At 32.4% G+C, this 26,777-nt stretch overlaps 5 protein-coding genes across 5 annotated transcripts; 4 read left to right on the top strand and 1 right to left on the bottom strand.

Moving 5' to 3' along the window:
• The first annotated feature begins 3,120 nt into the window (after window positions 1-3,120).
• On the top strand, window positions 3,121-5,305 carry LOC145004996 (heme oxygenase 1, chloroplastic-like). The gene is made up of 4 exons (XM_078964025.1): window positions 3,121-3,834; window positions 4,445-4,668; window positions 4,764-4,871; window positions 5,007-5,305. Exons 1-4 carry the CDS (start codon window positions 3,423-3,425, stop codon window positions 5,097-5,099), a joined length of 837 nt encoding a protein of 278 aa, XP_078820151.1. The 5' UTR covers window positions 3,121-3,422; the 3' UTR covers window positions 5,100-5,305.
• A 1,737-nt stretch (window positions 5,306-7,042) lies between these two features.
• On the bottom strand, window positions 7,043-8,855 carry LOC145006370 (protein BUNDLE SHEATH DEFECTIVE 2, chloroplastic-like). The gene is made up of 5 exons (XM_078965457.1): window positions 8,672-8,855; window positions 8,204-8,304; window positions 7,794-7,860; window positions 7,475-7,571; window positions 7,043-7,291 (listed from the first exon to the last, which is right to left on the bottom strand). The coding sequence occupies exons 1-5, from the start codon at window positions 8,727-8,729 to the stop codon at window positions 7,213-7,215; spliced, it is 402 nt and encodes a 133-aa protein (XP_078821583.1). The 5' UTR covers window positions 8,730-8,855; the 3' UTR covers window positions 7,043-7,212.
• An 8,976-nt stretch (window positions 8,856-17,831) lies between these two features.
• On the top strand, window positions 17,832-19,744 carry LOC145006462 (2-alkenal reductase (NADP(+)-dependent)-like). Its single transcript, XM_078965546.1, has 5 exons — window positions 17,832-18,117; window positions 18,242-18,416; window positions 18,791-18,957; window positions 19,077-19,159; window positions 19,235-19,744. The coding sequence occupies exons 1-5, from the start codon at window positions 17,884-17,886 to the stop codon at window positions 19,611-19,613; spliced, it is 1,038 nt and encodes a 345-aa protein (XP_078821672.1). The 5' UTR covers window positions 17,832-17,883; the 3' UTR covers window positions 19,614-19,744.
• Window positions 19,745-19,942: 198 nt separating this feature from the next.
• LOC145004159 (pentatricopeptide repeat-containing protein At5g61800-like) lies at window positions 19,943-21,777 on the top strand. The gene has a single exon (XM_078963050.1). The coding sequence runs from the start codon at window positions 19,990-19,992 to the stop codon at window positions 21,595-21,597; it is 1,608 nt and encodes a 535-aa protein (XP_078819176.1). The 5' UTR covers window positions 19,943-19,989; the 3' UTR covers window positions 21,598-21,777.
• Window positions 21,778-22,281: 504 nt separating this feature from the next.
• LOC145006907 (uncharacterized) lies at window positions 22,282-24,507 on the top strand. The gene is made up of 3 exons (XM_078965929.1): window positions 22,282-23,433; window positions 23,742-23,971; window positions 24,054-24,507. Exons 1-3 carry the CDS (start codon window positions 22,282-22,284, stop codon window positions 24,505-24,507), a joined length of 1,836 nt encoding a protein of 611 aa, XP_078822055.1.
• Window positions 24,508-26,777: the final 2,270 nt, after the last annotated feature.

The raw sequence follows: 26,777 nt of genomic DNA, 5'->3' as shown, positions 1-26,777 counted from the left end.
TTATGATTTTATGCCAGTATGTTATGTTATTATGTGATAGTGGTAGGGGTGAAATAGACCCCGTAGCCCGTTGGAATAAACCGGAAGGTAGGTTGGGCACCCATATACTCCTGACAATATAATTATGTTATATGATTATGTGATACTGGTAGGAGGGCGAAATAGACCTCGTAACCGGTTGAAATAAACCGAACGGTAGGTCGGGCACCCAAATATATCTGACAATATGTTTATGATATGATATATGTGGTAGTGGTAGGGGTGAAATAGACCTCGTAACTGGTTTTAATAAACCGTAAGGTAGGTCGGGCACCCATATATGCCTGACATGGGTAGGTCGGGCACCCACGTCTACCTGACACGTGTAGGTCGGACACCTTGGTATGTCTGACATGGGTAGGTTGAGCATCCAAGTATGCTCAGCGGGGTAGTTCGGACATCTAGATATGTCTGACAGTATGTTTATTGTATGGTATGTAGAATGATGGGGGAACTCACTAAGCTTCGTGCTTATAATTTTCAGTTTTAGTTCCAGGCACTTCTTCTTCAAAAGGAAAGGAGTTGGCATGATCGCAACGCATCACACTATGATTTCTGCATTATGAGATCTTTGAGGGTTGTACTCTGATATTGCTTTTCTATGACATATTTTGGTTTATTTTAAATACTAGTTTTTGATTATGAAATGAGTTGACACTATTGATGTTTCGTACTAATGGTTTTTATAATTACTTAATTAAAAAATGAAATTTTTTGGGTCTAAATTTTGGGATGTTACATAAAATTTGATAAGATTATATTGGTAAAGTTCCCCTTTTATCTTTTCAGAAATATAAAGATCTCATTCTAATGATTTTTGGCTTATTTTATATTAAATTTACAAGTTAGTAACTTTTAGCTATCACCTTATTGGAATAAAATATACCAATCTACTAACAATTACATCAGTCCCTTTATATGTGGGAAACTATACATCAAAATCTAACTATAGGCTTTGGAATTTTGGCATTTGGAGTTTTGATGAATTTATTATGATTTTTTGAAGACAATGCATGAAATCTGTGACATCATAGACCAGCCTGAGAAGATTGCCAATTTTACCACTTAAAGAGTTGGAATTTTGAATTGCGATTCAAAGTTTGAAGAAACTAGACACATTAAGATTTTTAGAAAACTAAGTCTCATGATTTTTAGGTGTCCTTATTGAATTGCACGAATTTTAGAAGTTGGAGGACAAATTTGGGAAAATTGATCATAATAGCTTTTAAATCACTTTTTGTATTTTATTAAGGACTTAATGTTTAAACCTTGAGTTTATCACTTTTAACATGATTGTATTAGGCTGTTGGAATGTGAAATTCAATTTAACATAATGGCCTTAATGATTGGCTTGATAAGGGTTCAAAGTTATGGATTTTCACATAAAATGCTACTTTTACACTTATTAGGTTCTTTCAGACAATATGACAAACACCTTTTGTGCATGAAATCCTACAGTGATAATCAGCTCTCCAATAGACTCCAATCCATACCTTAGAGCGTACTATTCTCAATAAAAACAATCCAACTGTACACATAACTCCTCACAAAAGCAAGCAAATGAACAAGTAAGTTCGTAATACATCAACAACAGGAAAACATACCAAAAATTTTCAAATAGAACATCTTCTTACGTGAAATCAAGTATTATACACTCGATTAGTCGTTCATGGTAAGCTTAATTTCATGAATTTCATGATAAACTTAGTCAATTTAGGTTGAAAAATGCAAGTGTATAGACTTGAAAAAAATACTACTTGAAAGCTCTCATAGATTGTGTTTGTAGACATCAACTTCACTGTGGTGGCCTGGTTAAATAGGGTTACTTGCTTCCGATTTCTGTGGCGAGATGGTGGATTGTAGAGGAAGAAGATGAAGAATTTGTGTTATACGCCTTTGAAATAAAGAAATCGACTTCAGTTAGTCGATGATTTGGTACCACCAAATCATAAGGATATGATTGCCATTAGAACCAGATCGAGAAGCATACTCACTAGAGAGAAACATACATTGTTTCCGACTATGGAAGGAGTAGGGGAGGGAGGTGTGGCAGCGATCAGTTATTCCAACAACATTCTGGTGACTAGGGCGATGGTTCGTTGGTCTCAGGTGTTCCATCATCAGGCGATGGTCCGCTGGTCTCAGGTGTTCCATCTTCAAACAAGAGAAATGGACTTACAGTAGAGCGGGTGGGTGTGGATGAAGTTGAACTTTTTTATATGTTTGAAGGTTTAAATTGTTCTCGAATGTTCTCAAATTAAGAAATATTCTCATTTGAACACACACACACACACACACACACATATATATATATATATATATATATATATATTCAAAATTATTTAACTTTATTTGTCATCTATATATTCCAATAAACATGAAACTACATTATTGTAAAGGATTTGTTCATTCAATGAAAAAAAACGTGTTATTATAACTTTCATGGAAATAACAACATATCTATTCACAATGTATTCATATTTATAGTAATTAAAAATTCATTTATTGAGATGTTAAATCATTAATGATGGTATAAATATTAATGTATTTTTGAAGATAAAACTAAGCATGTTTGAGAAGCTAATTGAAAATTTAGTTTTTAGTAGAAAAACTAGTTGTTAATGAATTATCTAAGATGATAAGTTATCTTATTAGTTAATAGATTAATAATGTTTAATAAAAATTAAAAAAATAACTTATAAGCTATATTATAAATATAAAATGAAACTTTATACATGAACAATTAGATATATAGCTAAAAAAAATTATACTTCATGATATACTTAGATTATGTTTAAAAAAAATTACAAACTTATCAAAAGCTAGCTTATTAACAAACTAACTTATAAATTAATTTTTTTTTAGTTTTAGCAAAGATTGTCTTAAAATAACTTATAGAAACTTAACTTATAAATTAGTTTAATAAACTAAATTTTATAGTTTAACCGACAGTAGTTATAGTAAAAGAGTTTATATGATAATTTATTTTGTGGGGTCTAAATATAGAAAGATTATCATTTTATGTTATTTTTTCTCCTTCCAATATGGTAAATGATATTATTTAAATCCAATAATCGAAATATTGCCCATCTCGAAACAGCCATACGGAGGCCATACATTCATCCGCACACAGAGATACGTACCGCTTATTTTCTCTTTCTTCCTTCACTGAATTCTTGAAGACTCCATAGCCACATAGAACATCATTAACTTTTCCTTAAATAACTATTAAATGCTTTTCTTTGTCTTCAAGATTACAAAACAAACCAACAATCATTCACAATCTAATCCTTTATTTTAATTTTAATTCCGATTCATACACACCCTTATCTTGTCATCATCTTCCACAATCCAACTCTTACACAGAACTTTTCACTTCAAATATGGCTTCAATCCATTCAATTTCCCAATCACAACTGTTTTCTAAGAAACCCCAATTCATATCCACCCAGAAAACTTCGATATTCCCAATCACAACCAGCTTCAATCCCTCGAATCGGTTTGTCTTGAAGTCCAAAAAAATGGTTATGGCGGCAGCGGGGACGACGGCGGCAGCGGAGGAGAAGTCGAAGAAGAGGTATCCAGGTGAGGGAAAAGGGTTTGTGGAGGAGATGAGGTTTGTGGCTATGAAATTGCATACTAAAGATCAATCGAAAGAAGGAGAAAAAGAAGCTCAAGAGAAACCTTTGCCTAAATGGGAACCCACCATTGATGGGTACTTGAAGTTCTTGGTGGATAGTAAATTGGTGTATGATACTCTTGAGAAGATTGTCGATAAAGCTGATTTCCCTGAATGTAAGTTTTCCTTATTGTTTTGTTTCATACTTTAATTATAAGATTGTGATAAAGTGTATAAAAGAATCATGCTTTTCGTGTGTTGTGAAAGTTAGAAATCCTCATATAATTGTCCAACTTTATCATTAGAAACCTTGTAGAATGATCTTATACACATATACAATATGTGGTAAACGTTTATCGGGTGTTTATTTTCAAATTTTGTGCTTACCATCTTTACCCCCATGTTGTAGAAGTCAGAGATACACTTTGACTTTTATGGTCAACTCTTCTAGGATCTAATTACGATTTAAATTTGGTTTTTAACCCCCTTTCCTTGAATACATCTATTGTGGCTTGAGAGTTCTAATTTGTGTCCAAAGTGTTTATTGCAACTTATTGAGCTTTTGACAAAAGGTGGGACAATAGTTTATGTCCCATATACATCAATCTCAGTCTAAAGTCTCTAATACAGGTCAAACATAGTACAGTCTGTCATGTCATGTTATCATGTTATATATAGTACAGTCTGTCATGTCATGTTATACGTCAGTCTAAAATCTAGTGGAGGTCAAACATAGTACAGTCTGTCCTGTCATGTCATGTACTGTTATTTGTTGTTTCTTTGCAGACGCTGAATTTAGGAACACGGGATTGGAAAGGGCGGAAAGTCTTGAAAAAGATTTGGCATGGTTCAAAGAACAAGGCCATTCTATACCCGAACCATCATCACCCGGGCTTAATTACTCGGCTTATGTTGAAGAGTTATCAAAGAAAGATCCACAAGCCTTTATTTGTCACTTTTACAACACCTACTTTGCTCATTCAGCCGGAGGTCGAATGATAGGGAAAAAGGTAATCGATTTATCAGGAACAAGATTTAATGCAGAAAGAACGACTTAATTACTTATTATGATTTATGGATATGAGTTTACATGTCTCAATTGTAGGTAGCCAAGGAGGTATTGAATGGAAAGGAATTGGAGTTTTACAAATGGGATGGTGATCTTTCTCAACTCTTGCAGAATGTTAGGGATAAGTTGAATGTAGTTGCAGAGGTAAAAGATTTTCACTTTAAAAAACGGATACTTGAATTGTTATAATAATTATTAAGTAGATTCTTGAAAGTACAAAGTATAAATAAGATTTATTCTATGTTGTAACATGTTTGTTATGTGTTATGTTATAACCAGAACTGGACTAGAGAGGAGAAGAATCATTGTCTTGAAGAAACAGAGAAATCATTCAAGTTTTCTGGGGAAATCCTGCGTTTGATATTGTCATGATGTTGAAAAACACATGAAATGTAATCTTTAAAAAAATCTCCTTGATACATTATCTTTGTTGTTTGTTTTTGGCATGAATCGTTGTTTTCTGTGCATAATCTGTACTTTTATATGAAATGTTGAACATGAAAGTGAAGAAAAAAGGTGTCTTGACTTTCTTGAATTGCATATAATGTGTTAACATGCTCAAATGCTTTTGTCTTTCATATTCTCTTTATATGTGTGTTCTTTGTTTAGATTCCTGTGAGGGTGTTGAATACAGAAAAACACAATGTAATTTTACCATTTTATTGGTTTAGTTGCTTAACATTATACTTTTTTGACCTTTTACAAAAATCAAGTTTCAAGATTACATGGTCTTGAAAGGGGTTAAAATAGAAAATGAAGCAACATATCGATTAAGCACTAAGCTACTCTTTGTATGATCATACTAGTTTATAACCCGTAAAAACCAAAATTAATTAAACTTTTATAGTAAAGATTCATAATTATTAATCAATTATTTTAAATAAATTATTAATTAAGAGATATATCAAAATTTTAAAGTTAATATAACTTCAAATTTAACATATAGTTAGGAAAAATAAATTTGAATTTTGAAGTGATTTGTCTAATATATATCCATAATATTTGTCATAATACTAATGAGGAGTTGTATGAGAGTGAAATATAGAAAAAAGAGATTAAAACTATTATTTTATTAGAATAGGAAGATAATATCAGTTTAATGGTTAAATCGATAAAAAAAATAAAAAAAAAATAATAAAAAAAAAGATTACATTTTAATGGCTAAACCAAAAAACATAACAGTTTAGTGGTTAAATCGATAAAATATATGTTTTTTTATAAATATTGCACTAATATCAAAACCGGATAATTGTGGAAGATGATTTCTTTTAAAAGGTTAGAAGGGAAAAATAATGGTTTGATGCAACCGCATAGAATTAAATGGGTAAAACGGTTAAACGATGATAATACATGTATATTTCTATGTATTTTTTGTTTCCTTTTTTAAGTACAAAAACAAATTTGTATGATTCTACTAAACCGGAAACACTTGTTATCTATGATCCATAAAACAGGGGATATTGATGATGATATTATTTACAACATAAAAGTGAAACGGTTAAAAAATTGATGACAAACACAAGAGTTTTGTACAACAAAAAAAATGTTACTAAAACTGAAGGAAATTTTCATAAGGTTGAAGTCAGGCCAAATATGTTGTAAGGATCACAATGTTAGGCGATGAGGTGGACAATTCGTAGAATATTGTTAGATAGGACACCAATGAAAACATTCAAAAGTTGTTTTTAAAAAAGTGTTTGCCTTAATTTTTACCTATAAAATGACTAAAAAGGAAGATAGGTGGAGGTGGGTGTGAATCGAATATGTTAGTTGTAAGGGCATTAATGTAATTTACTTTTTTTCAGGTCCAAAAGTCACGAAAAGATACAAAAACGTGTCTTTTACCCAACTATCTTTTTCTTCTGATGTAAAAGTTGTTTGCAGAAGAACTTTTTCATTTACCAAACAAGTTTTGAGACGTTTTGATTTTGTGAAGAAGTTAAAAATCCAAAAGTTGTTTAAAAAGGAACCTCAAAACACCCTAAGTTGTAGTTTTCTTTTTCATTGTTTGTATTTTCCATACCATATTTATATTCTAATCTTGTCCTTTAATGTTTTCAGCTTTATTACTAGTATCTGTTTTATATCACCATTGTTGGCTTGTATTTCATAGTCATCTTTGGAAGCAGTCTTGCTGGCATGATTACCAACATCTTTAACTCCAACTTACCATATTATGAGATTTAGGTTTTGCTATTGTTAAAGTTGTTGTAATAAGATTAAAAAAAATAAGTTTAAAATCATTACTATAGTTAAGTAGATTTTTAAGTTACAATGTTGTAATATAGAGAAATAAAAGTACTACGATGTTTCAATAAACAAATAAACAAAAGTAGATCATTATTTATTTTTATTTTTTTGCATTCAGCACTTACAACCATTTTCCATTAAGAACTAACTTACAAAATCGAATAAAAACATAGACTCATTGTTTCGCCGGAACCACCACGATCAAGGTGGCGGAAGGTGGTGGCTAGAGATTTCCCTAATCATCAGAAGAGCTCATGAACCCACCTCTAAATCCAGCTCCATTGCAACCACCACAAAGAATCTCCTTTTTACCCCTACACATAATTCAAACAAACACTTGTTCAAAAAAGGTCAACTCTTTGCAATCGTTTTGGTCAACCAACAAGATTTCTTCAATAAAATAATCAAATCCCAAATTGGGTATGAAAACAAAGCATAAGATAATACGATACATTTTTCTTTATTAAAATTTTAAATAAATATGAGAATAATAAAACCTGCAAAGCCAACACAATCCACCAGCTTTGAAACGTCCACCAAAGTGATCTTCGGAGTTCACTCCATTTCCTTTGCATTGTTTACATTGTATACAACCTAATATTGCACAAGAGGGCAAATTAGTAAATTCCATTCCTCCTTTACCCAAAGAAAGATTATAACCAATTCGAAGCATAGATGAGGCGACATGTCTCGCCTTTTTAGGTGCAACAAAAAAAGTTACAATTTTTATCTTATTTATCAGTTCAAGAAACAAAGTTAAACACAACACAGTACAACCTGTTATATCATGCGTAACTGTATTGTGTGTTTACTCACCATTCCCTTCACAGTCAGCACAAACTATGCTGTTCACTTTTGTGGTGCTGCTTGTGCCATCTGTAGCCTACAAGATGTAACATGAAATTTAAATCAAAAACTATAAAACATTTTCTAGTTTCTTTTAAAGATTCATTAAACCCTTTTTCTTTTGGGTGATTTTAATAATGACCCAATTTTTATTTTGCTAAAAAGGTAATATATCTTGAATGAATTCAAATATTCAATCCCTGAATGTACGACGTTTGAGTTTTTCTAGTTCATGAGAGCTTTGGCATCTAAAACACAATTCTTGAGCTTATTATACACCAAAGTATCAAACTTTTAGTGGAAAACGAAGACAGTAGAACAGTTCAAACAAGATTTTGCAGGGTTTTGTGATCAAATTAAGGTAAATTTTAGAATCTGACCTGGACTTCCAAAGATTGAAATCTTTCGAATTTTGACTTCTGATTAGTCAAATTGTTGATCAAAATCACTTTCGGGGCATTGGGGTTTCCACTAATGAGCCCTGAAACATTATCATCAATCCGTTAGAACCTCCAAATAGTCATTCATCAAACAGTAATGCTACATCTTACTTACTTACATATCCTATTTCTATAATTTATACATTTATAAAAATCAAATATTGTGTCCTCTTTTGTAAAAAGTTTTCGGAGGATAGATATTGTAGTCAATTAGTGTATACATATACATTTAGAGGGTGTTTGAATGTGTACTTTTAGAATGATTTGTTGATAAATAAATTTACAATTATCCTCAAATAATAAGTTATCATACAACAATTTCATATTCAAACTCAAAACCTCTTTTTTTAATGTACGTATACAATATATACATATATACATATAAATATAGAGAGTGGAGGGTAGTACTTGTTTTGCTCGGGGAACTGAAGGAGGAGATAGGTGTAAAACTCAGAGCACAAGACATTGTGTGAAGAGATTTTTAAGGGTAAAATATGTGATAATTGAAGGTTTTAAGATTTTGATAGGTATGAGAAAAGATAGGAAATTTTTGGTCTGCAAAATGCGAGTTTTAAGAGAATTTGAGGTCCCGTTTCTTCCTACAAGTAGATAAGCCCCTCTTTCTTCCAAGAAGAGGGATTTTAGTACTTCGCCAGAAATACCCTTAGGATATTTATGTTGGAAGAACGACTATGGGGGTATAAGTGTCATTTCATTTCATCTTTTTCCTTTAAAAAGTGAGAATTTAAAGAGAATTTCGACGGATCCTTTTCTTACTACAAGTATAATTTTTCTTCCAAGAAGAGAGATTGTAATTGCTTACCAAAATTATCACGGAGACCGGAAGGAATGGTGTATACTTAATATGTTAGTCACAAGTTTTTTTGATATTTTTTGAAACAACATGAGTTACCATGTCTGCCATGTAAAAATTGAGAAGTGGTGGGGTGTCTATTAAGTTTGATTTTGAAAAAACTAAAAAACAAAAAAAAAACAAAATAAATACAATCAATCTGAACTCACATTCCCACTTTCTCTTCCCTTTTCCCTCCGTTTGTTGAACCGACACATTGGCGCGCGTCAAGGGATGATGTTTGGCGAACTTGGTGTGTCTTGGCGTGAGGATTGGCACACCCCATTCCCCATGACCTAAATACCTCCTGATGTTAAAAAAAAAAATGTGGTCAAATTCTAGTCCAAATTTGGTTTAATTTTTCTCGGTTGGGGAAAAGTTAGTTTAATCTAAGATCTCATCCTACTTAGATTTGTTCGATCTAGTCGGTATGGCTAGTCTGATTTTATATACACATTATCTAAGATTAGTAATTTATAAACATCATGGATTACTAAAAAAAAAAGTCAATACATCGTTTTCTTAATATATTTATCTTATAATGATTTTAAATTAAAAAGAAATTCATCATTTCATACAAAAACAATGGTAAATGAAAGAGTCTACCAAACTTCAATTTACAATATCATAATAACCAAAAAAGAAACAATTGTAAAGGAAATGTTCTCATTTATAAATAACTCATTTAAAATTCATTTCATAAATTAACACGCTATATTCATAGTATTCACATAGTATATCTCTATATTCATAGTATTCACATAGCATAGATATACGTTATCATTTAAAAATGAAAATCATCAAAATAAATAAGGGTATATATTAATGGTTAATAACTTAAAGTTACAATCCTTCTATTCCACTTCCTACCCATCTAAGCATATGTTAGCAACTAGTTGCACTCTAATTAAGCATATATTGAGTAATTAGCAATTAGTTACACTCTAATTAAGCATATCTTGAGTAATTAGCAACTAGTTGAACTCGAATCATTCTAATATAAGCTCCTAATCTTTAACATCTCATCTAATCATTACATAACATCCTTGAGATAGTAGGAAAACACTAGAAGAAACTATACTTGATTTGTCACATCCCATTTTCCGAAGAATTTTTTTTTCCATAGTAGATTAAACTGATAATATTTTGTTTCCAAAATTAATATAAAAACTCATTTGTACAACATTATAAAATATAATTTCCAAATGTAATATAAAAAAACTTTTTTGTTCAATCATTGTCAAAACATAGACCCAATTATTTAACTCAGAGTATAAAATAAAACATGTGGAAATCTCAAAACATGATGTCGATACGCATGTATAGTCAAGTATTGGTCTTCCCATGATATGAAGAAGTACATGAAATCATTTAATCAACAAATGTAAGCCAAAGTTTATTGAATTTCCCAAAATATCACACACAACAACATACATGTAATGCATACACATAATGATCTTTAGCATAAAGTCGGTCCGCTCCTTTGGCCTTTAGCATAAAGTTGGGCCGCCCCTTTAGCCTTCAGCAAAAAAACTAAATTGTCCTCAACTCACAACATGATATGCCGACATATATAATAAACTAACAAACAACAATCCAACGTCAACTATTAACTAACTAAACTAGTCTACTTGCCTTACACATATTACAACAAAACTACATCCTAACATCTAGTGGATACATACTGTAATATATAGTATAGTGAGAAAACTCACACAAACAGTTACTCGGACAACTATCAGCTATCCAACTAGCGAAGAGGTACGTGAATCATGTTTTAACCTATAATACTAGAACTGATCAATACCTATGGAAATCTGGTAACTAGTATCTAGATCTTTCACCAATCCCATTAACACTAAAATTATCAAATAAGGTAGGACAATTTTAACGTATAACCTTTTTGAAATCCAACAACCAGGTCAACACTCTCATAAGCATATCAATAAGTATAATAATTGGGATTAATAATAATCTATTACACCAGTTCATAATAACGACAATGGGTATACTTTATATCAAGTTATACTTAAGTGAAAGTGTAACTTACCTCATTGACAGATAACTCAGAAATTGATGAGTGTAACTTCGACCCCCCGATCCTTTTCTTAAGGAACCTTCTGAAACTTATAACGCTTCACTAATGATACTATAGACCGAGAAATCGAAACACAAGGGACCGATAGAGAGAGAGATATAGACAGGGGCGTAGCTACATACACTTAAGGTAGGTCCTAGGACCTACCTTTTTTCCTTTTTAATACAATAACTTTATATAAAAAAACATAAGGAACTATCTTATTTTTGCCAAAAAAAAAACCTACATTTTCATACTTTTTTCTATTTCATCTATATAAGGAACCACGTTGATTTTGGTTCTATATTCGCCATTGGATATAGAGAGAGATAATGAGGGAGAGAGAGAGAGAGAGAGAGAGAGAGAAAGTGAGAGAGATTTGAAGAGAAAGTGGTAGAAAAAAAGGAGTGGGGAGCCCTCTATTTATAGGGCCAAATTTGGCCACCATGCCACGGTCCGCATCCGAAAAAACTTCATCTCACTTGTACATAACGTCAGACTGGTGGAGTCAGTACATTAAGGGCACCACATCGGGGTTTCTCAGGGTCCGTGACGTGAAGACTTTTATAAAATCTGCCAAAACTTATAAAAATCATAACCTTCGCATACAAACTTCGTTTCCAAAGTTCATTATATCCATGTGTTCATATTTACATCTACTACAACTTTCATGTTAATCATTTTACCTAAAAACTAATATATTTTCATTTTAAATTTTAATAAACAATGGTTTATATCTTTTTATCTCCAAAAGTGAAAACATGATGTTATATGATTCGGACCTTACATGCAAAAGTTATATAAGATACCAATTTTCTAACCAGAACATTACTCGTTTGAGTGGAATCGGTCTTTGATTTTCCATTCAGTCAAGTGGAGCTACTATTACCCTATTTTAAGATTTTTGCACTTTTAAGTAGGGATGAGCTAGGGAACAGGGTACAAGCTTTCGGAACCGGAACCGCCTCGGAACTGCCTTATGCAGTTCCGGTTCCTAAAGTTTTGAAACCGCCTTAAGCGATTTCGGTTCCGATTCTCAATTTTTCCGATTAATCCTTAGGTGCTACTCGACCGATTAGAGAGCGTCTAGCGATTAATCCATGCATACACAATTACTGAAAACAGTAAAATCCAATGGAATTTTAACAATTTAAGGAATTTATATCTCAATAAAAACTATTTGAGGTATGATTAATGTTGTATTTATCATATTAACCTATTTTATTATGATATTAGTGACATTTACGAACTTTTATATGATATTAGTTATATTTAATTTTTTAAAATTTAACAAATTAGTAATTAATGGTCCTCGATTAACCTCCGCCTAGCCGATTAATCCCTTAACCCCAGTCCACCGACTAGCTAACATCGAACGATTTTTACATCCTTGATATATATATATATATATATATATATATATATATATATATATATATATATATATATATATATATATATAATTTGCATGTATATATTTTAAATTCAAATCAAACGAAACCTGTTAGTAATGTTTACGAGATCATAATATTATTTTAAATTCTATTTTAACATCATGAATTCTTTTCCATTTCCAAATCAATATATTACTTTTCTTTTGGTTGTACATCATTGTGTGTAACCACTTTACATTCTAGTACACTTATTATATCCATATTGGATCCACATCCAAATAAATCTTTCTATTATAATAAAAGTATAGTTTTAATCTCCTTTTGATATGTGTCATCCTAATAGGTCTTCTAATTAATGTATATTTTATTCTTTTTTTGTCATGTACAACTCTATTAGGTCTCCTAATTAATGCATGCTACTTGTCAACCTATTAATTCTTAATTTCAAATTTTAAATTTTAAATTTCAATCTAATTACATTAAATTAATAACATTAGAATAAAAATTAGAATAAATTTAATACAAATTATAAGGTGATATAATTTCACATATTTATTTAAATTAACGATTATAATTTTATATAACTAAAATTTTTTTATCTTAATTAATAATTTATTTAAAATAATTTATTAATAATTTTAAGCTCTCACTATTAAAGTTTAATTAACTTTATAATTGTGGTTTCCATGGGTTATAAACTAGTACATACATATATACATCCATAATAATGTTCTCACTTAAATATATGGATTTTTATATCCAAATAGATACAAAATTCAAATGTAAATAAAGGTAACCCATCAATAATTTCTTTGTTTTACCGTATCCCAATACATCAATGTAAATTGTTTTATAACTTATTTGTCTTTGTAATTATTTTTTTTAAAGTGTGTATCCAGAACCGGAACTGGCGGTTTCGGTTCTGGTTCCAAAATATTGAGAACCGATACAACAGGTTCTGGTTCCGGTTCCAGTTCCAACATCTTAGGAACCGCCAGTTCCAGTTCCATCAAATATAGTCGAGTATCCGCCTATGCTCATCTCTACTTTTAAAACTCCATTTCATGTCCAAAAACATCCTAACCTATTCCATTCAATTCCTAATGACATTGCATGATTATTTAACATTCAAATACATGTTCCAAACCCTAATTAATATCTTAATAATCATCCTAAACCATTAATTAACTATTTAGATAAGAAGAAAATGATTTATAACTTCAAAACTCTGTAAATTCCATTTTTTTCAACTCTGAACTCCATTAATGACTTCTAGACTAGATCGTTACTATGACTTGCAATTAGCATGGAAAAACCTAACTCGAAAACATATTTAGATCTTGTAACCAACATTTAGTCATAACTTGAGGAGTTTATGAGAGATTTGCCTAATTATGAACTCTAAAAACTCCATTAAAACTCCTAATATCACCATTGATCTAATTGAAGGTTCCAATGTTATGTTTAGAATTTGAATCAATAAATTCACATCCATACCACATAATTACCTTATTTGTTATTTAGATTCAAAATCTAGTGATAGTTCCAAGAAGTTAGGGTTCAAAACCTCCATTAAAGCTTCATAAACTCAGATTCACAAAAGGAATAGGATTTTATCACTAGATTAGTGCTCTACATATAAAATCAAACACCATAATGTAAAATTAGGATTTTATAATCAATGATTTGCTTTAACAAGTATCAACCTTTATTGTTGAAGTAACACATAATTAATAGCTTCCAACCCCAAGATAACTATTTTACTTATAAGCTAACACAATATCCCAACTTTAACCAATGCATTTTTCTAGAAGTGACATCCCCTCCCCAAAAGAACTTTATTGTAAGAGACTCCAACTGATTCAACTGAACCGACATCCAAGAAAGGGCATATAATAAATCTGTAACATCCAAACATCGAAGACAACAACATTGAGCGGTCACCCAGGAAAGCATGTTGGCTTTCCGTTTCGACATATTCTTATCAAATCTATCAATCATTTTTTGCCAACCTTGAACCCGAGACATATTAGAGCCATTTGGAATACCTAAGTACATGAAATGAAAGTTTTCCACTTTAAAAACCACCACGTTTGACTACTCGTGAACTTCATTAAACTAAACCCCAAATCCAAAAAGACCATACTTATGAAGATTCAAACAAAGACCAAAAGTGAAGTAAAAGTAGTTAATATCGTTTACAATGTTGGAAATGTTGTCCTTTGACCACTCACCCAGAAAAAAGAGCATTACCCGTATTGAAAAGTGAGAAACCGAGAGAATGTTAGCTTTTCTAGGAAATTAAACTCACTATTACCCACTTGAGCAATTGTAATCAACCATTTCGAAACCTCATCCTTAGTTATGTGCAGACCCTCTATAATTATAATAAATTAAAAGAAATAAGATGTTAGATCTCTATGTCTCAAACCATGTTGATGATTTGTTTCAGTAATATTATTTAAGTGTAATGGAACTAATTTGTTGACCAAAAACAATTTTGATAAACATTGAACAAATGAGAGTGGTGCAGAGTGCACACTTGTTTGAGTTTTTTCAAAATTCAAAGTACACTGTCATTTAGGGGCGAAGCCCCTGAGCCGACGAGGATCCCGAGGCAACCCCTTTAGTAGCAGGATCCAAGGGGCAGAGCCCTTGGCTGGGTTTGAGTGTTTTTTGGTCATATTTATTTGGGTTAATTTTGTTTTGTTAAAAATGCATGCAAATTTGAATTTAATAAAATTGACTGGATTTTTTACACTAATCTAGAACCTGGTTTTAGTGACAGATTATGGTGGTTTTGTGACAGTTTGGAAAGTTGTTGTGTGACAGCTTTCAGACATAAAGATTACTAATCCGATTTTTGTCATATTTATGGTAGAACATCAAGAACATATCTTAACACAATCTTTATGTTTGAAATTTTTGAATTTTATGAGTAGCATAACTAAGATTTTGTTTTAGTGTAAACCAAATAATGTATAAAATATGAACGAATAGCAAAGTACTTTAGTTGATAACAAAATGTAATCAACTAATCATATATGCATTCTAAAGTAAATTGTTTATTTAAGTAGGACACGATGTTCTCTTATATCATTAAAATCATATATAATAGAATCTAAACTGAAAAAGCTTAACAATATAAATTACAAACATGCTCTTTTATTCTTATAAAAAATAAACGTATTTATAATATGATAATACAAATAATTAATTCATAGCAAGAAGTAGTAATCTAATTTATTAGAAATGTACGATAGAAGTATAAAATCAATGCAAACTTAAATTGGTAAAAAATAATATGCAAACTTAAATTGGTAAAAAATAATTCAACTAAAAATTATCTGATAAAAATAAAAACAAATATTTAAGTATTAAAATAATAGAAAAAAATTAATATACTAACGTAATGTGTGATGAATAATGATGCCGACGAATAATGAATGAAATATCAAATAGTAAGTAATAATTCAAAAAGTGGCACCTATCAAATCTTTAATCGGTAGAATCTATTCTCTTATATGGAATTTTAAGGGTTGTTGTGAGATTAGGCCATATGAAAGGGCAATTTTTTACTTAACAAAAATATACATAGGGTGTGTTTGATAAAATTAACTGGTAGTGGGTAACTTATAGTTTCTAGTGTTTCGTTTTTAACTTCTACTACAAGCTTCTAATGTTTAATTTAAATAAAACGATCCAAAATCCAAATACTACTTAATGTAGCGAACGAGCCTTTCTGTTCAAAACGAAACGTTTTATCAAACACTAGAAGTTAAAAGCTCTCAAACGCTCTGAAACACTCTGTATCGAACACATTCAAAGTATATGAAACTCAAAATTATAAGGGTGAGCCAAGGCCCACCTTTGTCGTTATACGTTGTACGGCCACACCATTGAATTTTATCCAATTGAACTTGCGATATATACAATCGAAATACTTTCGGCTAATAGTGATTTCACGACTTTTAAAGAATCCTAAGAATCTTTCAACCATGATTTCTAACAAAACGAAAAATAAGCTTATTTATACAAGGCAAACTAATCTCACCCAAAAGAGTCATACACCTTTTCAAAACCAATCTTAGAAACCAAAGTGTTTTTTTCTAACAGTTTTGATTTGAATTTGAAAAATTGAGTTCATGTCTGTGACACGTGTCACGTATAAAAATAGATATCGACAAACCAAAAAGAAAAAAAGTTGGATAAGTATGTGACTTTTCTTTACTTAGGTTTTTCTTTGGAAATATTTAGATTACAAAGAAAAGGAATATTTATTTTGTTTAACTTCAGATAATACCGAACATATTTCATTTAAATCCAATTGGTTTTCTCTTTTTAAGTTTTGTCTATTCAAATTGGTTTCGCATATTTCTATCGGCTGTCGGCCTTATAATTGTTTCTCATTATATCGTTTCCAAAAGGTTCATCATAAAATACCAAAAAAATAAAAATAAAAATAAAAACAAAATATTCATAACTAGAAAATACAAAATTTGGATGGTAGTTACATGACATAAAATTTATTCGATTTAGGCCGGCAATGGTAAAATTTTTTATTCAACAAGTTTTTTATTTAATTCAAGATTTTTTAAACTTTATATTATAACATATGATGATGGTTGGTGTTTTTTTCCAAAATTAATAGAAGTATTTTATTGAATTATTAAATATAATCCTTGTGGATTACAATAAATTACAAATAATCTTTTCGTTATTTATTATATTTTAATTGAAACTAATATATATTAAGATTTGTGTGTTAAAATTTTATTTGAAAATTACATGCTATATTAATTATAAGCAGTTGGACAATAAACAAAGTTATGATAAATATAATTAAAAACTATTCAAAATTTAAGCATACTTGTATGATTTCGAAATAGTATCGGATTTTATTAAAAAAGAAAATTAAGAGTAATATTTAAATCTAAATAAAATGATAGTCTAGGGAGAAAATAATATTTCATAAACATTTTTTTAACATATTTAACTAATAAGAAACATAAAATAATATCTCTTCTCTACAGTTTTGAAATAAAGAATAATAATACAACTGGTTTTTGGATTTAGTTTTTATACTATTTAAAGTTCTTGACTTATATTAACAATTATTAATTCGATACTATAGATGTAACTCATAGAGAATCTTTTTGTACCATTTTGTCTTCTTTCTCTTGTAGGGTTTGTTTGATATCACATCATTTGCTTCTGTGGTTATTATATATAACTTTCCCCATTGAAAAGCTTACATAAGTTGTATCAACATCAAATAACTAAGTGCTCTTTGTGAATGGAAGTTACAAACAAATACGTGGCCATTAAGGCTAACATAGATGGAGCACCTCAAGAGTCTGATTTCGAGCTAAAAAACGGGTCATTTTCTCTACTGGTTAAACCCGGATCCAAAGATGTCATCATCAAGAATTTGTATGTATCAATCGACCCGTATCAGATTAACCGAATGAAGACTGCTAGTGAATCTCAAACCACTTCAGTTTTTGCTACCATGATTGATCCTGGAAAGGTTTGTTTGATCTTAACTCAATAGTGTTTCTCATAAAACTTCCATGTATGGTTTATTAGTTTCGATTTTATGATTATGTTTTTAGTTTTTCTAAAAAACAAACAATTATATTTTTTTTGTTCAGGTGATTGATGCTTATGGTGTGGGGATAGTAATAGCTTCAGGGAATCCTGAATTTGAAAAGGATGACTATGTTGTTGGGCTTTTAAGTTGGGGAGAGTATTGTGTATATAATGGGCCTTACTTGAATAAATTGGATGCAATGGGCTTACCATTGTCATACTATGTTGGGGCCTTAGGTAAGTCCATTTTTAGGCAATTTTGTCAAATTCATAAAACTGAATTCAAATATACAAAAGTTAAAAGCTACTAAATCAATTAAACAAAATGGTTGTACGTTTAATGTAAAATATTCGTTTTCTTAACAATGTATAACATATTTAGCTATTTATAAAGATACATTTCCGGATTAAATGTTCCTTTCTACATAGCGAAAGGAAAGACTAAGACTATAGTCGATAAATTTTATGATATTACAAAGTATGTATTGCATTTGATATTGCCGATTTAAGATTAAATACGAATTTTACAAATAAGCCAGTCTTTCTTTTAGTAGAATTATATGTATCTTCTTCATATAAGCGAAAATGGGCTTTACGTTCGTAATATACAGGGCTTAGTGGGCTCACTGCTTATGCTGGGTTCTTTGAAATTTGTAAGCCCAAAAAGGGTGAAAAAGTCTTTGTCTCTGCCGCTTCGGGTTCTGTAGGAAATTTGGTGGGCCAATATGCAAAACAGTTTGGGTGTTATGTAGTGGGCTGTGCTGGTAGCCCAAAAAAGGTTTTTTATTTTTTAAATTTAATTTAATTTAAATTTGGACTTTTTGTTTCTTTATAAAGGTAATGAGTGTAGCATAGTTTGAAACCATATAATTTACCTTTATAGTTTGATTTTTTTAGGTGAAATTGCTTAAAGAAAAGCTTGGTTTTGATGAAGTCTTCAACTATAAAGAAGAGACTGATCTAAATTTAGCTCTCAAAAGGTACCAACATTTAATAAAATAATGACTTAATAAATAAGATATCGATTTCTTGATAGACATTTTTTTTTATTCTAGGTATTTCCCTGATGGGATCGACATATACTTTGATAACGTGGGAGCTGAGATGCTAGAGGCAGCAATATTAAACATGAACTTGCACGGTAGGGTTGCAGTGTGTGGGGTCATTTCAGAATACACTGATAACGGAAAACGTGCAGTGCCAGATATGTTAAGTGTTATATACAAGAGAATCACAATACGTGGTTTCTTAGCTGGTGATCATATGGGCATGTTTCCCGAGTTCTTCTCCAAAACCATTGATCATCTCAACACAGGAAAAATGCAAGTGCTTGAAGATGTATCATTCGGTCTAGAAGGTGTTCCTTCGGCTTTTGTTGGACTCTTTCGTGGTGATAATGTCGGGAAAAGAATAGTTCAGGTTTCCAATGATTAAGGACACAAACATACATACGAGTTATTTCTATATATAAACTTGTACCAAATGCATGTGGCAACATGTTTCTTCACGAATTGCTTCATATGACATTCCTAATTATACGTCATTGAGATATTTGATGCTGAAAAGGGTTTTTGATAATGTTATGCAAATGTTACAAACCACAAAATACATAATACTAATGATAACTAGTTTATATCGTAGCTGTTAATTTTATTAACAATAAGCAACAAATTATATAATCATCAGAATTAAATAAATGATAAGATTTAAATAAATTGGGTTACAAACACGTTGTTACATGTTATTAAATGTTGCATCGGAGTCGTATATAATGGTAGGAACCTTTTGATCGTATCCCGCCATCTTTCAAATGATCAGGAAAACCCTTGAAATCTTTTCTAACGCCACCCTAAAAACGCTTTCAGAAAAATGCAAAACCCTAAACCAATTCAAAGAAATCCATGCCCACCTTATCATATGTCACCTGCCGGAAAACCCTGTTATCATCGGACCTCTTCTCTCAGTCCTGGCGACCTCCAACAATGCTTCTTTATTCTCCTACGCTCGTTTGATCTTTCAACACCTTCGATTTCGAAACACTTTCATGTACAACACCATGATCCGAGGTTATTTACAGAACAACGGTCAAGTTTTTGCGTTTTTCTGTTATATAGATATGTTAAGGTTGGGTCTTGTAGCTAATAATTATACTTTCCCACCCTTAATTAAGGCTTGTTGTTCTTGTTCGAGTTTTCGAAATGCTAAATTGATCGGTTGTTCAGTTCATGGGCATGTTCTGAAATTGGGATTTGAAGACGACCAGTTTGTGGGTAGCTCGTTGGTTGACTTCTATTCTGCAAATTCAGAAATTGGTAATGCAAGAATGTTATTCGATGAAATTCCCATCAAGGACGTGGTTCTATGGACAGCTTTAATCGATGGGTATGGTAAAAACGAAGACATTAGCAATGCCCGAAAGCTGTTCGATGAAATGCCTGAGAGAACAGTAATCTCTTGGAGTGCAATAATGGCTGCATATTCACGTGTCAACGACTTCCACGAGGTGATTTCCCTGTTTACAAAGATGCAAAATCTCAATATAAAACCAAACGACTCCATTCTTGTCACTGTTCTCACAGCCTGTGCTAACTTGGGTGCACTCACACAAGGTTCATGGATCCATCTATACGCTAAAAAACACCACCTTCTTTCAAACCCAATTTTATCGACATCATTAGTTGACATGTACTCAAAATGTGGGTGTACAAATTTAGCATTATCAGTTTTCGAAACAATTTCTTTCAAAGATACAGGAGCATGGAACTCGATAATTTCCGGAATGGCCATGAATGGTGAAGCAAGAACTTCCTTAAAACTTTTAGATCAAATGGTGTCAATCGGGATCCAACCAAGTGGGCCCACGTTTGTGGCTATACTTTCCGGTTGTGCACATGTGAAAATGGTGAAAGAAGGGGTTGACTTGTTTGACCGAATGGAAAAGGTTTATAAAGTTGAGAGAAAATTCGAGCATTACGCGTGTGTGGTTGATTTGTATGCAAGAGCCGGGATGTTGAAGGAAGCAATGGAGTTTATTGAGGTGAAATTAGGGGGTGTTGGTGGGAGAGATGTGAATGTGTGGGGGGCGTTGCTTGGTGGTTGTAGGAGTTATGGGAATGTGGTGGTTGGGAATGGAGTGTGGCGGAGGATGATGGAGATGGGAATCGGAATGAGTGATTACGGGGTTTGTGTTGTTTGTTATAAGATGTATGTGGAAGCGGGGTGGAAACGGGAGGCGGAAGAGGTTCGGAATCGGATTAGGGAGATGGGAATTAGGAAAACTCCGGGGTGTAGCGTGGTGGAGGTTGATGGTGTTGTTGAAGAGTTTGTTTCCGGTGGTGTTTGTTATCATCATAAGGGATTGGAAATAAGTAAAATGCTTGATTTGTTGTTTAATGTGGATGCTCTTATGTTGTCATAAACTTTAACAAAAAGATCATGAATGCGCAATGCATCCTAGAAAAATTAAGAAAATTATATGTGTGTGTAACATATTACACAAGTCTATCAATAAGTAATTGCAAATATTCTCCCAAAATTATGAGACAAAGAAACGCACCATAATCTTTAATCGTATCTTGTGGAAAATATTTCAAACGTAGTCGGGTAGTTTTTTTTTTTTTTTTTTTTTTTTTTAAGTTAATTTATGTTTTAGAATTTTAATAAATTCTTATTTGAATTTGATGAATGTTTATTATATATTTTTATTAATTGTATATATTTTATTTAAAATAATTGTGGAAAGGTGAAAAGAAACAATGTTTTCATGTGATTTGGAAAAATTAGGAAGATAATAGATAGGGAAAACTGTAATAAAGTCCCTATGTATTGCCCGTATAATCGATTTAGCCCCTATATTTTTTTTTTTTTTGCAATTTAATCCTAAATACCTGTAAACGTAATCAAAACGGGAAATTTAATGGGTTAGCCGGTATCCCACCGGTACTATGCGCATGTGGCACCTTACGTGTACAAGTGACTTTTACCCTTCCATTTCTACTGCATTCGACGTCTGGTAGATCGATTGAGAGAAAAAGTTAGGGTTTTTACAGAGTGATACACGAAGGAAGTAGGGTTTTACTGAGAGAAACGAAGGTAAAACCCAATGGCTGTCGAATCAGAGGTTCACCATGAGTCATCTGAAGAATACGAAGATGATGAAGAGGTGCTTGATACTGAGCACATAGATGTGGAAATGGAAGAAGTTGATTTCAAGACACAAGGTAAAGAGAGATGCAAGGATGCTTTCCTTAACTTCAGTTATGATTATGAAGATAATGAAGCTGATGAAGACAATGACTTAGTTGATGAAGATGAAGAAGGGTTTGGTTCAGAAGAGGAAATCGATGACACTGCAGGGGCTAATGATCTTGATTTGGGAGATGCGGTTGGTGCAGGCTTCCCCATTCACGACCCATCAGTTAAGTGGAATAAGATGAAGCCCCTTCTTGGTGAAAGGTATGAATCACCACATCAGTTGCAACAATGTCTCACTAATTATGCTATTAAGTCAGGGTATAACATTAAATTTGCGAAGTGTGACACTGTGAGATTAACTGCCAAATGTGGTTCTAAGATGAAGTCTCAACCCTGCCCATTCAGAGTTCATGCTTCCTGGATGACTCAAGAAAGGTCTTTTCAGATTAAAACCTTAGTCGATGAGCACAAATGTGTTAGAAATTTCAATATTTCAAATTTACTGAGTCCCAGATGGCTAGCAAGACACTTTTTGAAGGAGTTGATAATGAAACCTAACTTAAAGTGTAAGGAGATGCAATCAATAATTAGGACCAAATTTCATTGTGGTGTGTCTTGGTCTAAGGCTTACAGAACAAGGTGTAGAGCAATGACCATTATAGATAGTAAACTCACAGAACATTATGCTAGGGTGTGGGACTATTGTCATGAGTTACTAAGGTCAAATCCTGGTAGCACTGTCCAAGTTGGTGTCACTGTAAATCCAAATCAAACAACATACTTTCACAGGATGTATTTGTGTTTTAAAGCAATCAAGGAAGGTTGGAAAATAAGGTGTCGTAGGGTAATTGGTCTAGATGGATCTTTCTTGAAAGGGACATGTAAAGGAGAATTACTCACAGCAATAGGGAGGGATGCAAACAACCAAGTTTATCCAATTGCTTGGGCAGTTGTTGACATTGAAAACAAAGCTAATTGGAAATGGTTTCTGGAACTGCTCACAGAGGATCTTAATCTGCTAGATGGAGAAGGGTTTACTGTAATTTCTGATCAACATAAGGTTTGTAATTTCTTAGCATATTTATGATTTTTCCTTAACATCATCTTATATGTTTATGTATTCATTAAATTGTAGGGATTGCTTGAAGCAACCAAGGAAGTCCTACCAAATGTGTAGCATAGACAGTGTGCAAGACACATATATGCTAACTTTAGGAAGACCTATTCTGGAGTGGAGTTCAAGAATATGTTCTGGGCAGCTTCCTTATCAACTGTAGAGAGTGAATTTCTGAGGAAAATGGATGATAAAGAGGTTAATCCAAATGCTTATGAACATTTGATTGCAAGACATCCTCAGACATGGTGCAGGGCATTTTTAGGACTGATATAGCATGTGAGGCAGTTGAAAATGGCATAGCTGAGTGCTTCAACGCCATCATATTGGATGCTAGAAAGAAACCCCTTCTAGCAATGTTTGAAGAAATTAGGTTGTACATGATGGATAGGTTCTACCATATGTTACAAAAGGCAGAAAAGTGGGAATCAGTGGTTTGTCCAGCTGCTATCAAGAAAATGAACAAGTTTGGAGAGGATTTGAGGTTTGTCTTAGCATTTTTATTGTTCCTTGTTATCATTATTCTAATTTCATTGTTATTATTTCATTTAGTAATGCTATTGTAGGAATTGGAATGTGAATCCAAGTGGACCATCTATTTTTGAAGCCATGAATGGATTAAAAGGGTACGTGGTCAACTTACAAAGCAGAGTGTGCAGCTGTAAGCTTTGGGATATCTCAGGAATTCCATGTGTACATGCACAGTGTGCAGTACTATTCACTGGACAAGATCCTGTTCATTTCATAAGTGAGTGGTTTAATGTGGACAGGTTCAAGGCCATATATGCAAACAATATACTGCCTGTGAATGGTAGAAATTTATGGCCTAGAACATCATACATAAAGCCTCTACCCCCTTTAGCTAGAAGAATGCCAGGGAGACCAACTCTGAAAAGAAAGAGGCATGTCACTGAATCTCAAGATAAATACTCCCAAAACAAGATGAAGGTTACTGGAATAGGAAGGATAGTCCAATGCAAAAATTGTCTTCAAATGGGTCATAACAAGGCATCCTGTTAGAATCCCAAGGTCACACCAGAACCCAAACCCAAGAAAAAAAATGGGTAGACCAAGATTGGATCCTGATATCAGTCATTGGACTAGAGGTGGTGTAAGAGGTGGTGTCAGAGGTAGTAGAGGTGGTGCAATGGGTAGTAGAGGTGGTAGAGGGGGTAATAGAGGTGGTGCAGTGGGTAACATAGGTGGTGTAGTGGCTAACAGAGGTGGTAGGGGTAGTAAGAGAGGTGGTAGGGGTAGTAAAAGAGGTGGTAGGGGCAGTAAGACATCTGTTAGAGTTGAAGGTGGTGGAGGTGCTGAAGTTGAAGGTGATACAGTTGAAAATGAGGATGACACTATTCCTGAAAAATATTTAGTCCATTTATGGAAGTCAATGCAAGATTTGAAACAATCAGGGTATTCAATTGAAGAAATTAAAAATTCACTTAGTCTGACAGATTCACGTATGAAACAACTTAATGATTACAATGACACTATTGAACAAGTTCTTCCTATGTCTATGGTAAACCCTCTATATAACCTTAATGTTTACATTCATTTATGTTATTAATTTCTTGATGTTTTATAGGAAGAGGGGTATCCACCTCAGACTGAGACACAAGATGGGGGTGAAGAAATTATCCATGAGACACAACCAGAAAGTGAAGAAGAAGAAGAAGAAGGTGTTAATGACACCCAGGAATTACCAGTACACCTTAGGATTATAAAAAGAAGAAGGCCTCTTAGAGGATTGTTGAAAACAAGCTGAAGAAGATGGGATGTGTTGGGACTTCTGCAAGTTCAGCATTGGAGTTGCATTAGGGTGTTAAGGGTAGTAAGGGTATTTTGGTACATATTTTGTGAATGCTATTTTTGTGAATCTTTTGTGAATGCTACTTTTGTACATCTTTTGTGAATGCCCTTAAATTACTGATAGCCATATTTTGTACATCTTTTGTGAATGCCCTTAAATTACACATTGAAACATTGTGAATGCCCTTAACATGGTTGGTAATGACATATTGGAGTTTGTTGTTTAATTATTTTAGCCACAAGTGTGCATACTTCATTGGTTTGTTGTCAATGGTGATCATTCTAGCCCCAAATTCAACACCAATTGTTAAATCATGGTTATATTTCACAAGTGTACACCATTTATGCAAACCATAATAACATATTGCCATTTCATTAACCAAAATATTACATGATCCACAAGAACATTTATCTATTACAGTAAACCCTCCTCCATCTATTACATCATGATAACAAACCAAAAGACTACATCATCCCTACCATACCATAATACCTTACAACTTACACTAAACTAAGCATACATCATCCCTACAATGAAACAAACGAAACAAACCACCATCCACTTGCAAAATCCAAATTCATTACCGGGCACATGTGTATTCTCACGCATTGTAATTTGATTATCATGTTCAAGAGCATTCACAGGGGAAATAGGGACATCAACATTCATAGGGGCAATAGGGCCATCAATAGGTATTTCACCTTCATTAACAGGGTTATTGAAAGAAATAGCTACACCCCCATTAGCAACAGCTCCTTATTCATACATTCTTTCTTTATACCACTTATTCAATAGTGGTGGGTCAATCCAACGAAAATACCCACAATCCTTCTCTTCATCCTACATAACATAGCAAGATGCATGTTTTTAACACAGAAAAATGGGAATTTTAGAGGATTAGAAGAATTTGGGTGAGATTTGAAGATTCTATACCATGTAATTTGGGCAACCAAAAAACCTCCGACCTGTATTCTTTCGAGTCCATGATGTCCACATACCAGCCCTATCTCCACAATAGCACATTCTAATGTTGGTGCTTGACAAACTCGACATCGGTTTCATGTTTCCAATTTTCCCTAATCGTTCGCTCATTTGACTGGAGAATGAAGAAGACGAGCTCGATTCAATGATTTAGCCCTCTATAATGGCACGTAGGATGTTATTTAACATGATGACTTCCAGGTAAGCTGCCACATCAGTTAGATACCGGCTAACCCATTAAATATCCGGTTTTGATTACGTTTACAGGTATTTAGGACTAAATTAATATATATATATATATATATATATATATATATATATATATATATATATATATATATATATATATATATACGGGCTAAATCGATTATACGAGCAATACATAGGAACTTTATTGTAGTTTTCCCTAATAGATAATAATAAATAAATGAAGAGTAAATTGTAAAATTGATCTACCAAAATGTATAGGTTGAGTCCAAATTATTTTTAGACAAAATTG

Source organism: Lactuca saligna, chromosome 7 (assembly GCF_052625555.1).
Source record: "Lactuca saligna cultivar CGN05327 chromosome 7, ASM5262555v1, whole genome shotgun sequence".
In the NCBI taxonomy this organism is placed as follows: Eukaryota; Viridiplantae; Streptophyta; class Magnoliopsida; order Asterales; family Asteraceae; genus Lactuca; species Lactuca saligna.
Note: the sequence above shows the minus strand (reverse complement) of the source record. Positions and strands in the feature narration are given on the sequence as shown.